The 16361-nt window shown below is 39.2% G+C and overlaps 1 protein-coding gene across 5 annotated transcripts in view; it reads right to left on the minus strand.

Annotated features, from left to right (window-relative positions):
- LOC129357367 (MAM domain-containing glycosylphosphatidylinositol anchor protein 2-like) overlaps positions 1-16361 on the minus strand; it is a 94454-nt gene that overhangs the window by 35205 nt on the left and 42888 nt on the right. For all 5 annotated transcript variants that reach the window (XM_055026662.1, XM_055026661.1, XM_055026660.1 and 2 more), the window contains 3 exons: positions 12223-12552; positions 6713-7027; positions 2031-2303 (listed from right to left, as the gene is read on the minus strand). In XM_055026662.1, the coding sequence (XP_054882637.1) occupies positions 2031-2303; positions 6713-7027; positions 12223-12552 (918 nt within the window). The remainder of the gene's footprint in view (positions 1-2030; positions 2304-6712; positions 7028-12222; positions 12553-16361) is intronic.

Raw genomic sequence — 16361 nt, forward strand, 5'->3', positions numbered from 1 at the left:
TGGATCCGCAGTGAGGGATTCCCGTTTCGGCTTGGCACCCAGAGCGTTCCAGGGTGAGCTGCTCAGTGCAGGGCGCACGACCTCTCCGTTTATTTGAGGAAGAGTTGTTTCATTTCTATAGGTAGCGTTGATCTCAAAGTTCACCTCCAGCAGTTTAATCTTCATTTCTATAGACTGAAATCATTGTAAAATACTGCTCATGTCCTTGAGGTCAGCCGGAGGCATTTTGCCCTGGTTTAACTTGGAGGTAAAGAAAAGTAAGGTAAAAATAAAAGTAAGAAAATCCCCCAGTCCTTAGGTTTTGGAGTAATCCAGTTAATAGGATAATGTAAATATAACTTTAAAAACTGTCGCTTTAAAAATAATTCACAGGCAGAGTTATCAGTAAAGACAAGAAAGAGGAGGATGAGCTGTTCCTCCTTCAGCAGTCAGCAGGACTCCCCTCTGAAGAAATGTCTTCTCCACGGACCTGAGTTTGTCAAATTTACAGACCCCAACCCTCCCCTGGCACAATGAATCATGACATTAGATGTCCAGATTACAATAAGAAAATTCACAAAAAACACAAAAGTAAAACACAGCTGTCTCAATTCAAACCTCAGACTGATTTCCTGTCTAAAGAAACCTCAATCTCAGAAACTATCAATCACCAACTCACTTAAAATGGATGTTTTAAATATTAGATTTATTTCAGCTAAAGGTCTATTGATAAATGATATGTTCCTGACAGAAACATGATTGGATGACGATACTGAATCACCTGTACTAATCTAATCAGCATCTTCTAATTGCAATTTTTCAAGTGAGGATAGAAAAAAAGGAGGAGAGGTGCTCTCACAGAGTGGCAGCCAGTGCAGTTAGTGAGAGGTTGATCAATCCCAGGTGAGGCTCAGCTCTCTGCTGCCTCACCGCTTCGCTGCTGAATGCGAAAATTCAGTGGTTTTGAAGAAAAAATAATCAAAATTGGTTAAGCTAAATGAAATATAAATACTTTACAGTACAAACCACAGGGTGAAAATAACAATATAAATTTAATAATATTTTTCCATTTTGACAGGTGAGGCTCTGCCTCACTTTCCTCCGCTGACCGTGGGTCACTGGAATGGAGATAGCTTTTTATGACACGGAAGTAGCCATGATTGGGTCTGTCTTAATTTTGGCTCTTTTTAAACATTTTAAATATCCAAAATATATCAATAAACCTGTCATGATTTGAGTTTTTTGCGTGTTTATTTTCTGTGTCTGTGTTTCCGTGTTGTCCCGTCTCCCCCTTGATTGATTCCCAGGTGTGTCTCATACCCTGATTACCTCCTGTGTATTTAATCATCTCTGTCGGATCCTGTCCTTTTGTGTCACGCATCAGTCAGTCTGGCCTGTAGTTCTGTCCACTGCGTTCACCTGTTGCTACTGGCGTTGAGCCCTGGCTGCCGCTCTGTCATGCTGCCAGGTGTTTGGATTGTGTGTTTTCTGGATTATTTATCATTAAAGAACCATCATTCATTTTACCTGAGTCTCCAAGTGTCTGCCTCACTACCCACACCCGCATTTTCATGACAAAACCATAAATACATAAGTTGGGTTATGAAGTCTCTGTAAACAACCTTGCCCTTCAAAATATATATTTACCATTAGTCTCAGACACAAGGAAGCAACGCAACACAAGAAAGTTGAAAATTGTTCAACTTTTGTCCATACTGTCGCTCTCACATCCCATGTTTTGTGTTTCACCCAAGTGATGCAAAACTGACACTTTTTGCTGCTGTTTGTTGCTCCACATATTTTTTCCCCATTACTGTAAGAAACAAGATGGAAGGCGTCATTGCTGTGCCGGAGTGAAGCTGTTTGTCATCCAGTGCCTTTGGTAGAAAGAGAGACTCCACAAAAACAATCAAGCATCTGAAAATTCTCACCCTCATTTCATAATTTAGCTCACTTTAATTTATCATGTGCTTATCGCACCATCCCAACACACACACACCGTCATACTTTATTAAAACGTATAATTTTATCATTCAAACTGACTCACTCACCTGTAAGAAGGAAGGTGCACCAACCTGCCCCGGCTTCATTGGTGATGTTACAGGTGTACTCGCCGTAGCCTTCTCGGTTCAGAGCTTTAACATGGTAACTGGTGTCATGGCTTTGGTCACTAAACTGACCGACAGTGAGTAGGCGTGAGCCCAGTTTCCACTCATACTGCAGATGGTGAGCTGGGTAAGCTTGCAGTAAGTTACAGGTGAGGGTGAATGGTCGGCCAAGTGCCTGACGTACCTCTGTGTAAACAGGCTTCACAGTCGGAGTGACTGAAATACAGAGAAGAAAATCATAACTAGTTTTTAAAAGGGCGACTTTGTGTATTTTCCAGGCACATAGTGCAATTTTGTAACACATTAAAGTAACTACAACTTCAGTTGTTATAAAATTACTGTATATTAATTAAACATTTCTTTAAAAACATTGACATTGAAAATTAATGCCTCAAAATTGACCTCTGTTTCTTTAAGAAGCTGGTGGTTTTTCTGAAACTCCTTGTCATCTCAATGTTTGTATGATGAACTCAATGTGCACTTCATTGAGGGGATTGAGAGGCAGGAGTGCTCTGTGAGACAGAAGCTCAGCTTGGAGCTAACCTTTGCAGCTCTGCAGAAGAGCGCCATGGAAATGTCAGAACACACGTTTGTAGATTTGAATGAATGACTGTGGTAGGTGCAAGGGTTGCCAGTCAATACAAGATGGTGATGTGCAGAGAATTAGGGTGAGAAAGACTGAAGACAAAGTCAAAGCAAAGGACAAACTGGTGCAAGCTGAAAAAGGAAGAAAGTTGTGTGGTTTTCAAAGAGGAGCTGACTGAGTAGAGGCAGATATAGTGTGAAGTGAAGGTAGAAGTATGTATGGCACACTGACTAGCCTGGAGAGTAAAGAGGATTGCAAAAAGTGTTAAAGATGGAAAGAGTACTTCAAAAAGTTGAATGGAGAAAATGAGAACAAAGATGAGAAGAAGCTGACACATTGGACCAGGAAGTGGCTTAGTAAGGATGAAGCAAGGAAGAGATTGAAAAGGATGACGACTGGTTGATATACCTGTGAAAGTACAGAAGTAGCTAGGACAGGTAGTTGTAGTTTTTGACTAGGCTGTCCAGTGAGATACGAGAGATACAGAACATACCTAAACAAGGGAAATGTCCAAAATTGAAGTATAGAAGTATCATGAGTTGTTCAATGAGATTATGGGAAAGTCGTTGAAGCCAGAATTAAGTTAAAAGTTACATTTCTGAGTAACAGTGTGATTTTATGCTGAGAAAATGTAATACAGCTGCAAAATTTGCTTTATGAATGTTGATAGAGAACTACAGAGAATATTAGCAGTAGCTGCATTGTTTTTTTTTTGTTAGATCTTGAGAACGCATATGATGGAGTTCTGTCAGGTTCAAATAACCTCAGCAATTTCACACAGAAAAAGATGAGAGACAAGAAATTGATCTCTCAATCGCAGTCTCCTAAACCTGCTCTGAGATTTCTTTCCCCCTCTTCCTCTTTTATTAAAATTTCTAATTACACAAATTAACAGCTGCTAACACACAGTCCTAAATCTTTTCTATACAATGGAGTCCCCTGTCTTGGTGCTTTGACCTTTAGCCTTTAGGTGTTTTTCCTGTCAGGTCAGCTCTCAGTTTTGGCTCCAGAGTGGCTGGAATCTGTTTCCAATTTGGCATGCTTAGATGTCTTCTCTCACTCAAATTCCAGAATTAAGTAAAGGAATCTCACAGTCCTTAAAGATAATGTTGAATATTTATATGGGTAATTATTTATAATTCTAACAATTTCCAAAAAAAGGAACCCTCTCAAGATGTATTGTACTGTACAGGGAAAAGTAGCAGAGAAGTATGTTAGAGTGATGTAGGACATGTATGCTACGATAGTCAGGTACGTCCACCTGACTATCGTAGAGTGGTGCCATGATCAGGTGTGCTGTAAGAGCATCAGAAAGTTTAAGGTCTAAGTGTGGCTTCATCAAGGATTAACTCTGAGCTTGTTCTTGAGTGCTGTGATGATGGATAGGTTGAGAGATGAGGTTACACAGTAATATACATGGACTATGATGTTTGCAGATGATCTGTGATGAAAGCAACTGGTAAATGGCTTGTTCTTGTGTAGTGCTTTATCAAGTCCAGAGGATTCCAAAATGCATTCCCTTCAGTTATTCACTCATTACCATGTATATTCACATGCTGAGAAAATGTGGGAAAATCTTGAGGTAGAGGTTTGACCTGGAAAGGAGAGAAATTAAGGTTAGCCGCAGCAAGAAAGAATACTTGTGAATGAGAGGGCCCCAGGTGGACACAGCAGGTTACAGGGAAAAGAAATAAAAAGGGAAAGAAATTTAAGTACTTAGGTTCGACAGTCCAGAGCAATAGGCAAGCATTGAGAAGTGAAGAAACATGTCCACCCAGGTTGGAACGGATGTTCAAGTGTTGGCTGTGATGCGCGAGAATGAAAGGAAAAGTGTAAAAGACGGTGGTGAGACCAGTGATGTTGTTTGGCTTAAAGACAGCGGTAATAACTAAGACACAGGAGGCATGGCTAGAGACAGCAGAGGTGAAGATGTTGAAGTTCTATATTTGACATCACAAATTAATGCACCAGAAGAACAGCTCATGTCAAATGTGTTGGAGATCACGTCACAGAAACCAGAAGGAAATGGTTTAGACATGTACAGAGAAGTAAGTACATCAGTGGAGAACAACTGAGGATAGAAATGACAGGAGGAAGGCCTAGAGGAACACCAAAGAGGAAATTTATGGCTGGAGTGAGAGGATATTGAATTGAAAAAAAAAACAACAAAAACTCTATAAGGGCACTTCGGGCTTCAAGGATGAAAGGGGCTCAAGTTTTGTACCCAAGTCAAGATTTTGTTATTTGGGTGGTGAGGGACCTCGTGTCACAGCTCACAAATCACATGGCGTGTCTTGCCCTATCACTTTGACCTTGCTGTGTTGCAACTATAAATATTTTTTCAGATTTGATGTGGTATTTTTGAAGCTAGACAGCGCTCTCTTGCCAGCACAGAAGATACAACAAACTTTGATATTATCATTGTTTTTCCAGCAACAAAATGCGTATCTCTCTTCTCTCTCCATTGTTTATTTTGTCACACCGTATCATTGCAAGTGCTGATAATGACATAAAAACAGTCACTTTCCAAGACACATTGAAGAAATTAAATCAAAGTACAAGAGAAAATGACAAACGTGTTGTTGTACGTTAACACAGGGATTTGAATAAGTAACTTTAATCTGCGTACTAGATTTGAAACAGCAAAGCATTACTGAAAAAAGTGAACTAACATCATTGTCTGTAAATAGATCACCTTCTCCACCTCCGAAGCCTCAACAAGAGTTGCCTTCCCAAGGATTTTATAGGAGGACTTTAAATCCCTTCAGTGGATGATAGCTCTTAAGCTTCAAGCTCCTCTGATTGCTGCAGTGTTGCTGGCCCCACGCTGATGTGGAGCAACAGCCTGCCTGCATCAAACTCTTCTGCATTTGGCCTCCAAGATCTGCAAACCTCAGATCTTGGCCAAAAGACCAACCTCCATTTCCTTTGTGGGTTTCACCAGCTGAGAGGTCAACCTCCAGATCTTCTTCCTGGGTTCCACTGGCCAAAAGGCCAACCTACAGATTGTCTTCATGGATTCCTCCACCCTCACCAACAACTTCCAGACTTCAGAATCTTCTGTTGCCAGTCCCCAAGGTCCCTGCTCTGCTGCCGCCTTCTCAGGATGCTGCTCTGCTGGTACTTTCCAAGGACGCTATCAAAAGGCCCTGCTCCTTCATTGCTTTCCAAGGTTCCTTCTCCTTTGTCCAACTCTAGTTTGTTTTGTGTTTTGTCCCTTGCCCTCCTTTCAAGGCCCCCTCCACCAACTCTGGTTGGGTTGTTTTTGTTTTCTTGATTTTTGGATTTAATCGATATCTGGTGAGAGGGGAGTAATGTTAGGATCCCAGGTTGATTTGTTTTGTTTTATTTGATTCTAGTTTCATTGTTATTTTCTGTTTCTTATTTTGGTTAGATCTACTTTGTTCATGTTTTCCTTTGGTTCAGTTCTCAGTGTTTCCAGTTATGTTTAGTTCTTGTTTATAGTTATTCTTTGTGACTCTAGCTTTTCAATGTTTTTTGGTGTTGGTATTTTTAGTGTTGAATATATTTTCTGTTCCTGTGTGTATTCTCCCTCATCCCCTGTGCAAATTTCTCTGTCCTTCTCCTCTGTCTGTCTCCTGCTCCCTCCACTCACACCTGAAATCAATTACCTCATCAGTCCAGGTCTTTTGGTCAACATTCAACCCCCCAGTATTTAAGCTTCTCATTCTTAGTCACTGCTTGCCTGTCCCTCTTGTCAACCCTCGTCACTTCCTTGTGCTACCCAATGTCTACCTGGTGGTTTCTTTTACTTGTTTTTTTTTTTGTGTGTTTTTGCCCTGGCTTAATGTGATTTTGTAAGTTTGTTGCAAAATCAGAAAATTCATTTTCATTAAATTCATTTTTCATCATTTATGTCTCCACTCCATTTGGGCCCACAAACAAACAACATATTATGACAGACTTAAGAGAGCACAAAACTTGACAAATTATTTTATGCAGTTATGTGGAAATTTTTATTTTCATTATTGTGTTTCTTTAATTGAATTTGAATGTGTGTTGAGTGTGCATTACTCACATTGCACCACAAGATGAATCAGGGCCTCTCTGGGTTTGACATTGAATCCGTTGTATTGGCTTGTTTGGCAGCGGTATGCCCCGCTCATCTTTCTCGTCACGTTGTAGATTCTCAGTATACCATCATAGCTCTCCATCTCTGCTGAGCCATCAGGCATCACAGGGGCTAGTGCTGCAATTTGCCCACTCTCCTCGACCCGAGACCACATAATGATGGGTTTGGGTTTTCCTGAGACCAAACACTGGAGGTCAACAGTGTCTCCTTCCAGAACTATGAGTCGAGATTGCCCCTTTGGGACTGAAAGTTCAGGAGGAACTGAAGAGAGAGGGAAATAAAACATCATTGTGGTCAGTATTCTGAAACACCAAGTGTCTTCCATGTAATGAATTATTTACCAAACAAACAGTTCTATATTTGATTCTCTGAACTGTTTGGAATACAATGACTGTGAACCATCAGAATAACCACCATCGGTAAGGCATTGAAAAATCTTTAGGATATTGAATGACATTTTTGTGTGGAAGAGACAAAATGACAAATTATTAATGTGATGTAATTTTATCACAAAATTACATCACACTATGCATGACTTATGGAAAGTTGTTAGAGAAAAGCGTTCTCTGTAACAGCTTTCTGTAAGTCTTAAATTAAATGATCTGAATTCAAACATTCTTTGAGCTTGCTCAAGACACCCATATTTAGACTCAGAGATTCTCTTAGTATGCTAAAAAGTGACTGAAAACATAAGTGATTGTCACAAAATTACAATATTATGAAAAAAAATTCTAATCAGTAATGTCATTCAAGAAGAGACACTTGAATATTATATTCATTCATTACACATAGACTGATATATTTCAAATGCTGATTATTAGACAACTAATGAAAACTCATCTCAAAAAATTTTAATATTGTTAAAAGGATCAGAACTGAAGACATCTAGTACCACAGTTAATTAACTCGAAACATCTGCATATGTCTTTAAATGGTCTCAGTCAAGTTCCATAGGATACACAAACATGGGGAACAGATGTCCTGGCTATCAGCGGTGAGACTTCCTGATATTATGTTCTCCAACATCCCAAGATACCAAAAAGTTTGATCCAGACATGTCCATTCAGGTGAGTGTCTAAATTTGCTTTGTTGGTGTTGTGTCATCATGCTTTGCTATGATTTTGTCCGGGTGTATTCATGTTTAGTTATGTTGAGTTCATTTAAGTGGCTCAACCTTGTTAAGGTCGGGCTTATATTTTAGTCCGAGTTTTGTCAGTGGACATCGAGGTTCTTCCATTCTTGTAAAGTAAACAATTTTACTAGTGTTTATCAAATTTACAGAATGAATAGTAATATGTGTTCTCTTATGTCCTCTTCAAGGCAAAACGACGTATGAAATGGATGAGCTCAATCCAGACTAGGTTCCAGTGCTGAATCTGGAACAGAGATGTGTCAGTGAGACTTTAGGAGCAGATGAAAATGAAAAGTCTACCAGACCTAAAATAACAATTGTCGCTAACTGGAGTGACTACTCTGTGTTGGCTTTGGCTGGCTGCCTTTCTCAATTCTTCTGGACGATATGTAAACAAGACATTCTTTCCCACCTAATTTCCTTCCTAAAGACAGCTGTATGGATAACAGGATGGGGTGAGGTAGGAAGAAACATTATGTTTACATATCTTCAAGGAGATTTGAAATATGCAGCCCTTCCAAAGCAACACGAGAAAAGCCAATTCAGATACAGAATGTGTTAGGTCGGGTATATTATAAATTGAATTCTTCCCTACAGTCTCTCTGATTCTGTTCAGTTCCCAATCATTCAAATTCAAATTTCACTGAACCGAAACGAGCAACTTCTCCAAGATCGATTCCATTCCATTAGTGAGTTTTAGAGTCTTCAGCTGGGCTACAAGTCTCAGGAAGACTCACACCCAACTTGTGTCTCTGTCCTCAGCAACAGTCTGAGTGTTTGCTAGTTCGGCCAAGTTCGTCACAAATTTTTGATAATCCAGGTCTCCGAAAGCTCCAAACAGCAGAAATCCTTTTTATTAGGAATCAATCCAGGGTTTGTCCCCACAGGACATGAGGGCTCTCTTGTGCCCAGTTGTCTCATCGAGATAATTTGATTAATTGCATCGAGAGAATGGATAATCAATCCATAATTTGTAGATTTGAAAGATGTGCAAAGAAAGGCTCCAAAAATAGAGAAAAAAGCAAAAGCATCAGCCTTCACCGAGAGCAAGAGGGAAAATAATTTAAGGGTGTTAGCGCTCCTAAATTATGGAGTACCTCAAGGTTCAATTTTAGGCCCTATATTGTATTTGCTGCCTCGTGGACATATTTTCAAAAAATTTAATATTTCCCTGTGCATCGAAAATTTTCTTCACTTAAATCACAATAAAACTCGTTATTTTGTTTGGACAAAAGAGCCTTGTTAGTAAATCTGATCAAATTCTGGGTTCCCTTGCTTCCTTTTAACAATATTCTGTTAGGAATCTTGTTGTCATTTTTGACAGTTTTTTTAAATTGGATAAGCAGGTGAACTCTGTCGTGAAATCAAGCTGTTTTCATCTGCGCCTCTAGCAAAGGTTAAATTCAGTTTTTTGTATCAAAGGCTTTCAGAAGCATATCTATTGCTTCCTTTCTATGTGCTTAGAATTATGCAACTCATTGTATAAAACTGAGTCAGTGCCTTCAGTCAGAGGTTTCTTTTCTTCAGATTAAAGCAGACCGCTACCAGAGATCTTTCCTGCACACAGCCGTCACTGTCTACAATAAAGTTTTGAAGAATTTGAATTAATTTGAGTTAAACAACAATTAATTGCCTTTTGGGATCGATGACGTATTTCTGATCTGGATTTGAATTGAATTGAATCTTGGCAAGTCACTCTGTCGTTTTCCGTTGCCTGTTATCTGGCTGAAAGTGCGAAATGACGGGTTTAATGTGTTTGTATATGTGCTGTTTGAAATGTGTATCTAAATATAGTTCTCTCTAGAGATTTTTATACTTCTAAATTACTAGTATATTCTAAATGTTTTCTTGTTCCCTTCCTTGGAATTATTTAGTATGTAAATTCATTTGAAGAAAAATATTGTAAAACAACACGCATTCATTAAACAGAACATTTTCACTACTACTTGTATTTGTGTGGTTGCATTATATACATATTTCCATTTGATTATCTCCTTACATGCAGTTCACTGTTTTATGCAAGCGGCTCTTCAGGAGGAGAGGAAGCAGTTCCAGGTTTGGATGCAGCTTCCCAGAAACTCTTGGTGATCTTCTTCCTCCTCCTGTCTTGCCATCTTCTTCACTGGCTCCTCTTCTTTCATATACTTAAGTTATTCAAATATTTTTTCATCACTCCCGAAATATTTCAGCTGATTATCTGCTTGTTTGTGATTCTAATAAATAAATTTTTATGAAAACATTTTGCCTCTGTTCATTCTGTAATATATGTGTTTACATGCACATATATTACAATAAAGGAAACAAAAGTTTGATAAAAATATAGTAAATGTAAGTCAGTCATCCAATTATGAACCACCAACTCTGGCTAAATTCAGGTTGGTAAATATTAAATCTGAAATAATTATTTTGATATAATTACTTTTCTTGCTTATGAGTGCAGAGCAAAGGAATAATGATTAAACTAAAAGGTATTCATCATGCTTACTCTGTAGAGACAAATCATTTATAAGTACAGTTAGGGCCAGAAATATTTGGACAGTGACACAGGTTTTGTTATTTTAGCTGTTGACAAAAATATGTTCAGAAATACAATTTATATATAATATGGGCTGAAAGTGCACACTCCCAGCTGCAATATGAGAGTTTCCACATCCAAATCGGAGAAAGGGTTTAGGAATCATAGCTCTGTAATGCAGAGCCTCCTCTTTTTCAAGGGACCAAAAGTAATTGGACAATGGACTCCAAAGGCTGCAATTAACTCAAAAGGCCTTTCCCTCGTTAACCTGTAATCAAGTAAGTAGTTAAAAGGTCTGGGGTTGTTTCCAGTGTGTGGTTTTGCATTTGGAAGCTGTTGCTGTGACCAGACAACATGCGGTCAAAGGAGCTCTCAATTGACGTGAAGCAGAACATCCTGAGACTGAAAAAAAGGAAAAATCCATCAGAGAGATAGCAGACATGCTTGGAGTAGCAAAATCAACAGTTTGGTACATTCTGAGGAAAAAGGAATTGACTGGTGAGCTTGGGAACTCAAAAAGGCCTGGGCGTCCACAGAAGACAACAGTGGTGGATGATCGCCGCATACTTCTTTGGTGAAGAAGAACCAGTTCACAACATCAACTGAGGTCCAGAACACTCTCAGGGAAGTAGGTGTATCTGTCTCTAAGTCAACAGTAAAGAGAAGACTCCATGAAAGCAAATACAAAGGGTTCACATGTAGATGCAAACCATTCATCAATTCCAAAAGTAGACAGACCAGAGTTAAATTTGCCCAAAAAAACACCTCAAGAAGCCAGCCAGTTCTGGAAAAGTATTAGGACAGATGAGACAAAGATCAACCTGTACCAGAATGATGGGAAGAAAAAAGTTTGGAGAAGAAAGGGAACGGCACATGATCCAAGGCACACCACATCCTCTGTAAAACATGGTGGAGGCAACGTGATGGCATGGCATGCATGGCTTTCAATGGCACTGGGTCACTTGTGTTTATTGATGACATAACAGCAGACAAGAGTAGCCGGATGAATTCTGAAGTGTACCGGGATATACTGTCAGCCCAGATTCAGCCAAATGCTGCAAAGTTGATCGGACGGCGCTTCACAGTACAGATGGATAATGACCCCAAGCATACAGCCAAAGCTACCCAGGAGTTCATGAGAGCAAAAAGGTGGAATATTCTGCAATGGCCAAGTCAATCACCAGATCTTAACCCAATTGAGCATGCATTTCACTTGCTCAAATCCAGACTTCAGACGGAAAGACCCACTAACAAGCAAGACCTGAAGGCTGCGGCTGTAAAGGCCTGGCAAAGCATTAAGAAGGAGGAAACCCAGCGTTTGGTGATGTCCATGGGTTCCAGACTTAAGGCAGTGATTGCCTCCAAAGGATTCGCAACAAAATATTGAGAAAAAACTTTTTTGTTTGGGTTATGTTTATATGTCCAATTACTTTTGAGCTCCTAAAATGTGGAGTGTTTGTAAACAAATGTGTACAATTCCTACATTTTCTATCACATATTTTTGTTCAACCCTTTAAATTAAACGTTACAATCTGCACTTGAATTCTGTTGTAGCGGTTTCATTTCAAATCCAATGCGGTGGCATGCAGAGCCCAACTCACGAAAATTGTGTTACTGTCCAAATATTTCTGGCCCTAACTGTACATGGTCTCATGAAGGACATTAAGGTCGTCATCTTTTAGTGGAGCATCTTTGTACGTTTTGGGTTTTTCCAACCCAAAACTGTTGGAAAAACAGTTTCGGGTTCAACAGAGACTATTTTGGTGGCAAAAATTATTTACCAAATCATAATTCCAGAAAGTATCTCACCTGTGGTTGAAGAAATATTTACATCAATGCTGATCTCTGGGATTCCTCCATTTCTCAGTGATGCCACACATGTGTAGGTGCCAAAGTCTGTAAATTTTAGATCAATTATGTCAAGGTTGGTGGTTCCTGGTGAGATATTAGGGTCAGTGTGGGTGATGACCATTCGCTCAGAGCTCTTCAACGGCCGGCCATTCTTTAGCCAGCTGAACTGCAGCTCGTCTGAAGGTGTGGCTTCCACCTGGCAGCTAATCTTGACCTCCCGACCAATTTGAATGTTGTCCTCATTGTGGTACGGGTCTGGTGTGATCCAGAACCGACCTTTATGTAGTCCTGGAGTACATAATAGAAAACAGTAGAGACAGTGTTATATAGAATATTAAACGATCATTCTCATCATAAAACCTAAATCAGATTCGGCCAAGCGAGGTTAGGGAGAAACTGGTAGGGTTCCGAGTTGGAAATATCTGGATAAACATTTCCAAAGATTTCTGATTGAACAGAAACCAGATTTAAAGGGATCCATAATTAGTTCCAATAATAGACCTTATATGGGATATATTTATTTTAGGTAGAAAAACAATACAGTCATAATACTGTAGCTTATTCAATTTTTAGAAATTTTAACAAAATATTGTCACAAATTCTGTCATGTTCACACTACAGTGCATTCTGGGTAATGAAGTCATATGGTCCAACTGCCTGGCTCCTCCAGCCAAAACAGTGACGTTAGTAAGCCTTTTCAAATTGAAACAGCGTGTTGAAATCGATCGGAATTTAGAAATCACAAGAGGTGATGAAGATGAGGAGCTGGTGTTTTGCTGCTGCTACTGTGGAAATATTAGATGCCGAACCCTAATGCATCTGCGCATCTGACAGAAAGGGACCCGCATGAGAGCATTTGCGGTGGCTGGCGGGTGGCGTTGCCAGATCTCCCACAGTTGCCAGGAGCCCAGAGTGGTGCTGAGCTACCACGGATGTATGACACTGCTTGCAATTTTGATTAACTTTGTTACTGACAGGCCCCCCAATTTATTTTTCTATTTTTATAGAAAAAAGAAACTATTTTGTTGGAGGGTCCCCTGTCGGTCAGGAGCCCTTGGTATTATCTTAAGTTTTTGCCCCTATTCATCTCATTCTGAGCTCCCATGAGGCTTTGCGTGAATTATGTGCACGACTTCCACTGCACACTGCAATTGCCATTTGTGTATGTTAGCTATTTGCTAACGCCAGATATCACAGCTTAAATGTGGCAATATCGTTTTACTGCAAGCTACAGCTTGCGGGGTGGAATGATGACTTGAAGAAGTGGTTCCAAATAATCCATACTGGCATATTTAGTTAATGATTGGGTTGCTTCGGGTTTTCCTCCATTGGGATTTTTCCCACATAATTAAACAAGGACATATCACTTTAAGATCTCTTTTCTTTTTGGAACATTTTACAGCATTTTCCGCTGGCAATTCTCTCTCTAACTGGTTGATGTGTGGCACCCCAGTGATATGGGGTGTAATTGGAGTCTGACCTATTGATGTATTTTAAAATCACAACTTAAAGGGATCCAAAATTAGTTGTAACAATCAACTTATCCAGACTCTCCAGACTGGTCAGCTCTCTTCTGATGTTTGCAGCGGCATTCAGATATCAGAACCATTAAAGCAGGGGTGCTCAAGTCCAGTCCTGGAGAGCTACCATCCTGCAACTATCAGCTGCATCCTTGCTCCAACACACCTGAATCAAATGAATGACTCGTTACCAGGCCTGTTCATAGCTGAGCCTGGTCTACTGGAGTAAGGCTGCAACTAAAAGTTGCAGGACGGCAGCTCTCCAGGACTGGACTTGAGCACCCCTGCATTAAATGAATCAGCACCTCTGGTTCTGACAAAATATTTTGTCTTACAGAAATTTATTGGGGCCAAAACATATAAATATAATTACATTCTTCCACTTTAATTTTTTAAATGTGTAATCCTTTTGATTTAAGTAATGTGGAAAATGATGTAAACCAATTGCCAAGTATAAACTTTACGATTTTTAGAAAAAAGAAAAAGAAAATGTACATCACACCAAGCAAATATTATGCAGTTTTAGTGTTTTTACACTGTCAGCACAAAACTGCAGCTCAGAACTCTGACCAGTTTCACCACTTCTTTCTTCATTACTGTCTGTTCTTCAGAGAAACAAGCTGCTGGCATCACTGCTAATTCACTGTCAAAACCTAACGCTTGTATTCCCGGCGTTCCCTGTCATTAAACTCAATTACGATCCTCTGTACTGTGCAGCTCTCAGATAGCAGACAGCTTGTCAGCGCGTCTCCACAAGGTTGGGCAGCAGCAGAAAGCATGAAATGCTCTAAAATGTCCTGGTAGATGGTTGTATTGATCTTAGACCTAAGAAAACACAATGGACCAACACCAGCAGATAACATGGTACAACAAACCCTCATATTGCGTGTGGTTGTTCTTGAAGCACCGACTCCAGCTGCAGCCTACTCTCTGTTCCATAGACTTGGACTGAATTAATTGAACTCATGGTGCAATACTCATGCAATAAATATTGCTTTTGTTATACATTTGCCATGTTTAACCCTCTCCAGGCAGGTGTTTCAGATTTGCAACAACTTAGCCAGTCTTTGCAAGTAATTTGAGCCTGAGAGGGTTAAATGTTAATTGTGTGGCTTTGTTTTTTCGGTTATGCAGAAAAGGAACCTTTTTTTTCTTGTTCACTTATATTGGAAAATAAAATGTATCTGTTTTATTTCATTAATTAGTTGTAATTAGTTGTTTCATTACATGCCATGTTTAATGTGTATGTGCAAGTTGGAACACAAGTGACTGGAGTAGGATTTAACATATTGATACTCACAAATGAAAAATTGATACTTTACAAGGAAAAATAACATCAATAAGATTATGCAGTCCTACTCTTTAAGATGTGTTTAGTCCTGTTGCCTGTGCAATTTTTTTGGACCACATCTTTTTCTTTGCCTCGCCTGCTTCAACACAGAGCCCTATATACAATCAACCTCTTTAACAATAACGTTTGTGTCCTGGCCTCTTGTGCAAGGTGTCAAAGGTCATATTTTGAGCAACTGTCAGGTCAGCAGTCATCCCCATGATTGTGTAGCCTGCAGAACTGGAATGAGAGACCATTTAAAAGTGTTAGCAGGTGTTTTGAGTTAATTATCTGACTAGTGTGTAGCAGCAGGCATTTTCGCTGGTAACTTTTTCACAATATTCTAATTATCCGAGATATTGAATTTGGAGTTTTCATTAGTTGTCACTAATAAAAGAAATAAACTTTTGAAATATATCAGTTTGTATTTAACGAATACATATACCAATTACTGATTTAAATCAATTTTTTCATGATATTCTAATTTCTTGACCACCACTTGCATATGTTAGTGGAAGTATGTTTTATGGCTTAACCAGTACCTCATATATCACTGTGGATGACGACAGGTAAGTGTCATTCATTGTTTCATTTACAAAGCTGAAGGTACCAGCAGCAGCAAAAGACCTGCAGCTCCTACGGCCAACTTTGTCCTGTTCCTCTGTTTGGTTCTCTTCCTCATCGCCTTTTGTTATTTCTATGTCCTGATCTATTTGAACACGCTCCAGTTCAAATTAAAAAGGCCTAATAACATTACTCATCACTGTTTGGCTGGAGGAGCCAAGCAGTTGGACCATTACACATTATTTACCCAGAATTCATTGCAGCGTGAACGACATTTCTGTCAAAATATTTTATTAAAATTTATCAAAGCTAAATAACCTACAATATTATTACTTTATTGTTTTTATGTCTAATATAGATATTTTCCAAGATAAGTTGATTATTACAACTAATTTTGGATCCCTTTAAGTTGTGGCTTTAAAACACATCAATAGGTCAGACTCCAATTAACTCAAATGTGTCAGAAGCCTGTGGAAAAATGCCCAAAACCACAGACTCAAATCACAGTTTAAAAGATGATTATCCCTGACTAAATGTCCAAATGTGTGATAACTTCTGAACATGAGGATAGTTACAAAAAAGTCTCCATAAAATGTTTTGACAAAGCTTTCAGGCATTTAGTAAAAACGAGAAAAGTTTGGTCGGACTTAATGCGTATGGTAGTATCTACTGTACTAGATATA

This window comes from Poeciliopsis prolifica, unplaced genomic scaffold, assembly GCF_027474105.1.
Source record: "Poeciliopsis prolifica strain line A6 unplaced genomic scaffold, Auburn_PproV2 SCAFFOLD248, whole genome shotgun sequence".
Classification (NCBI taxonomy): Eukaryota; Metazoa; Chordata; class Actinopteri; order Cyprinodontiformes; family Poeciliidae; genus Poeciliopsis; species Poeciliopsis prolifica.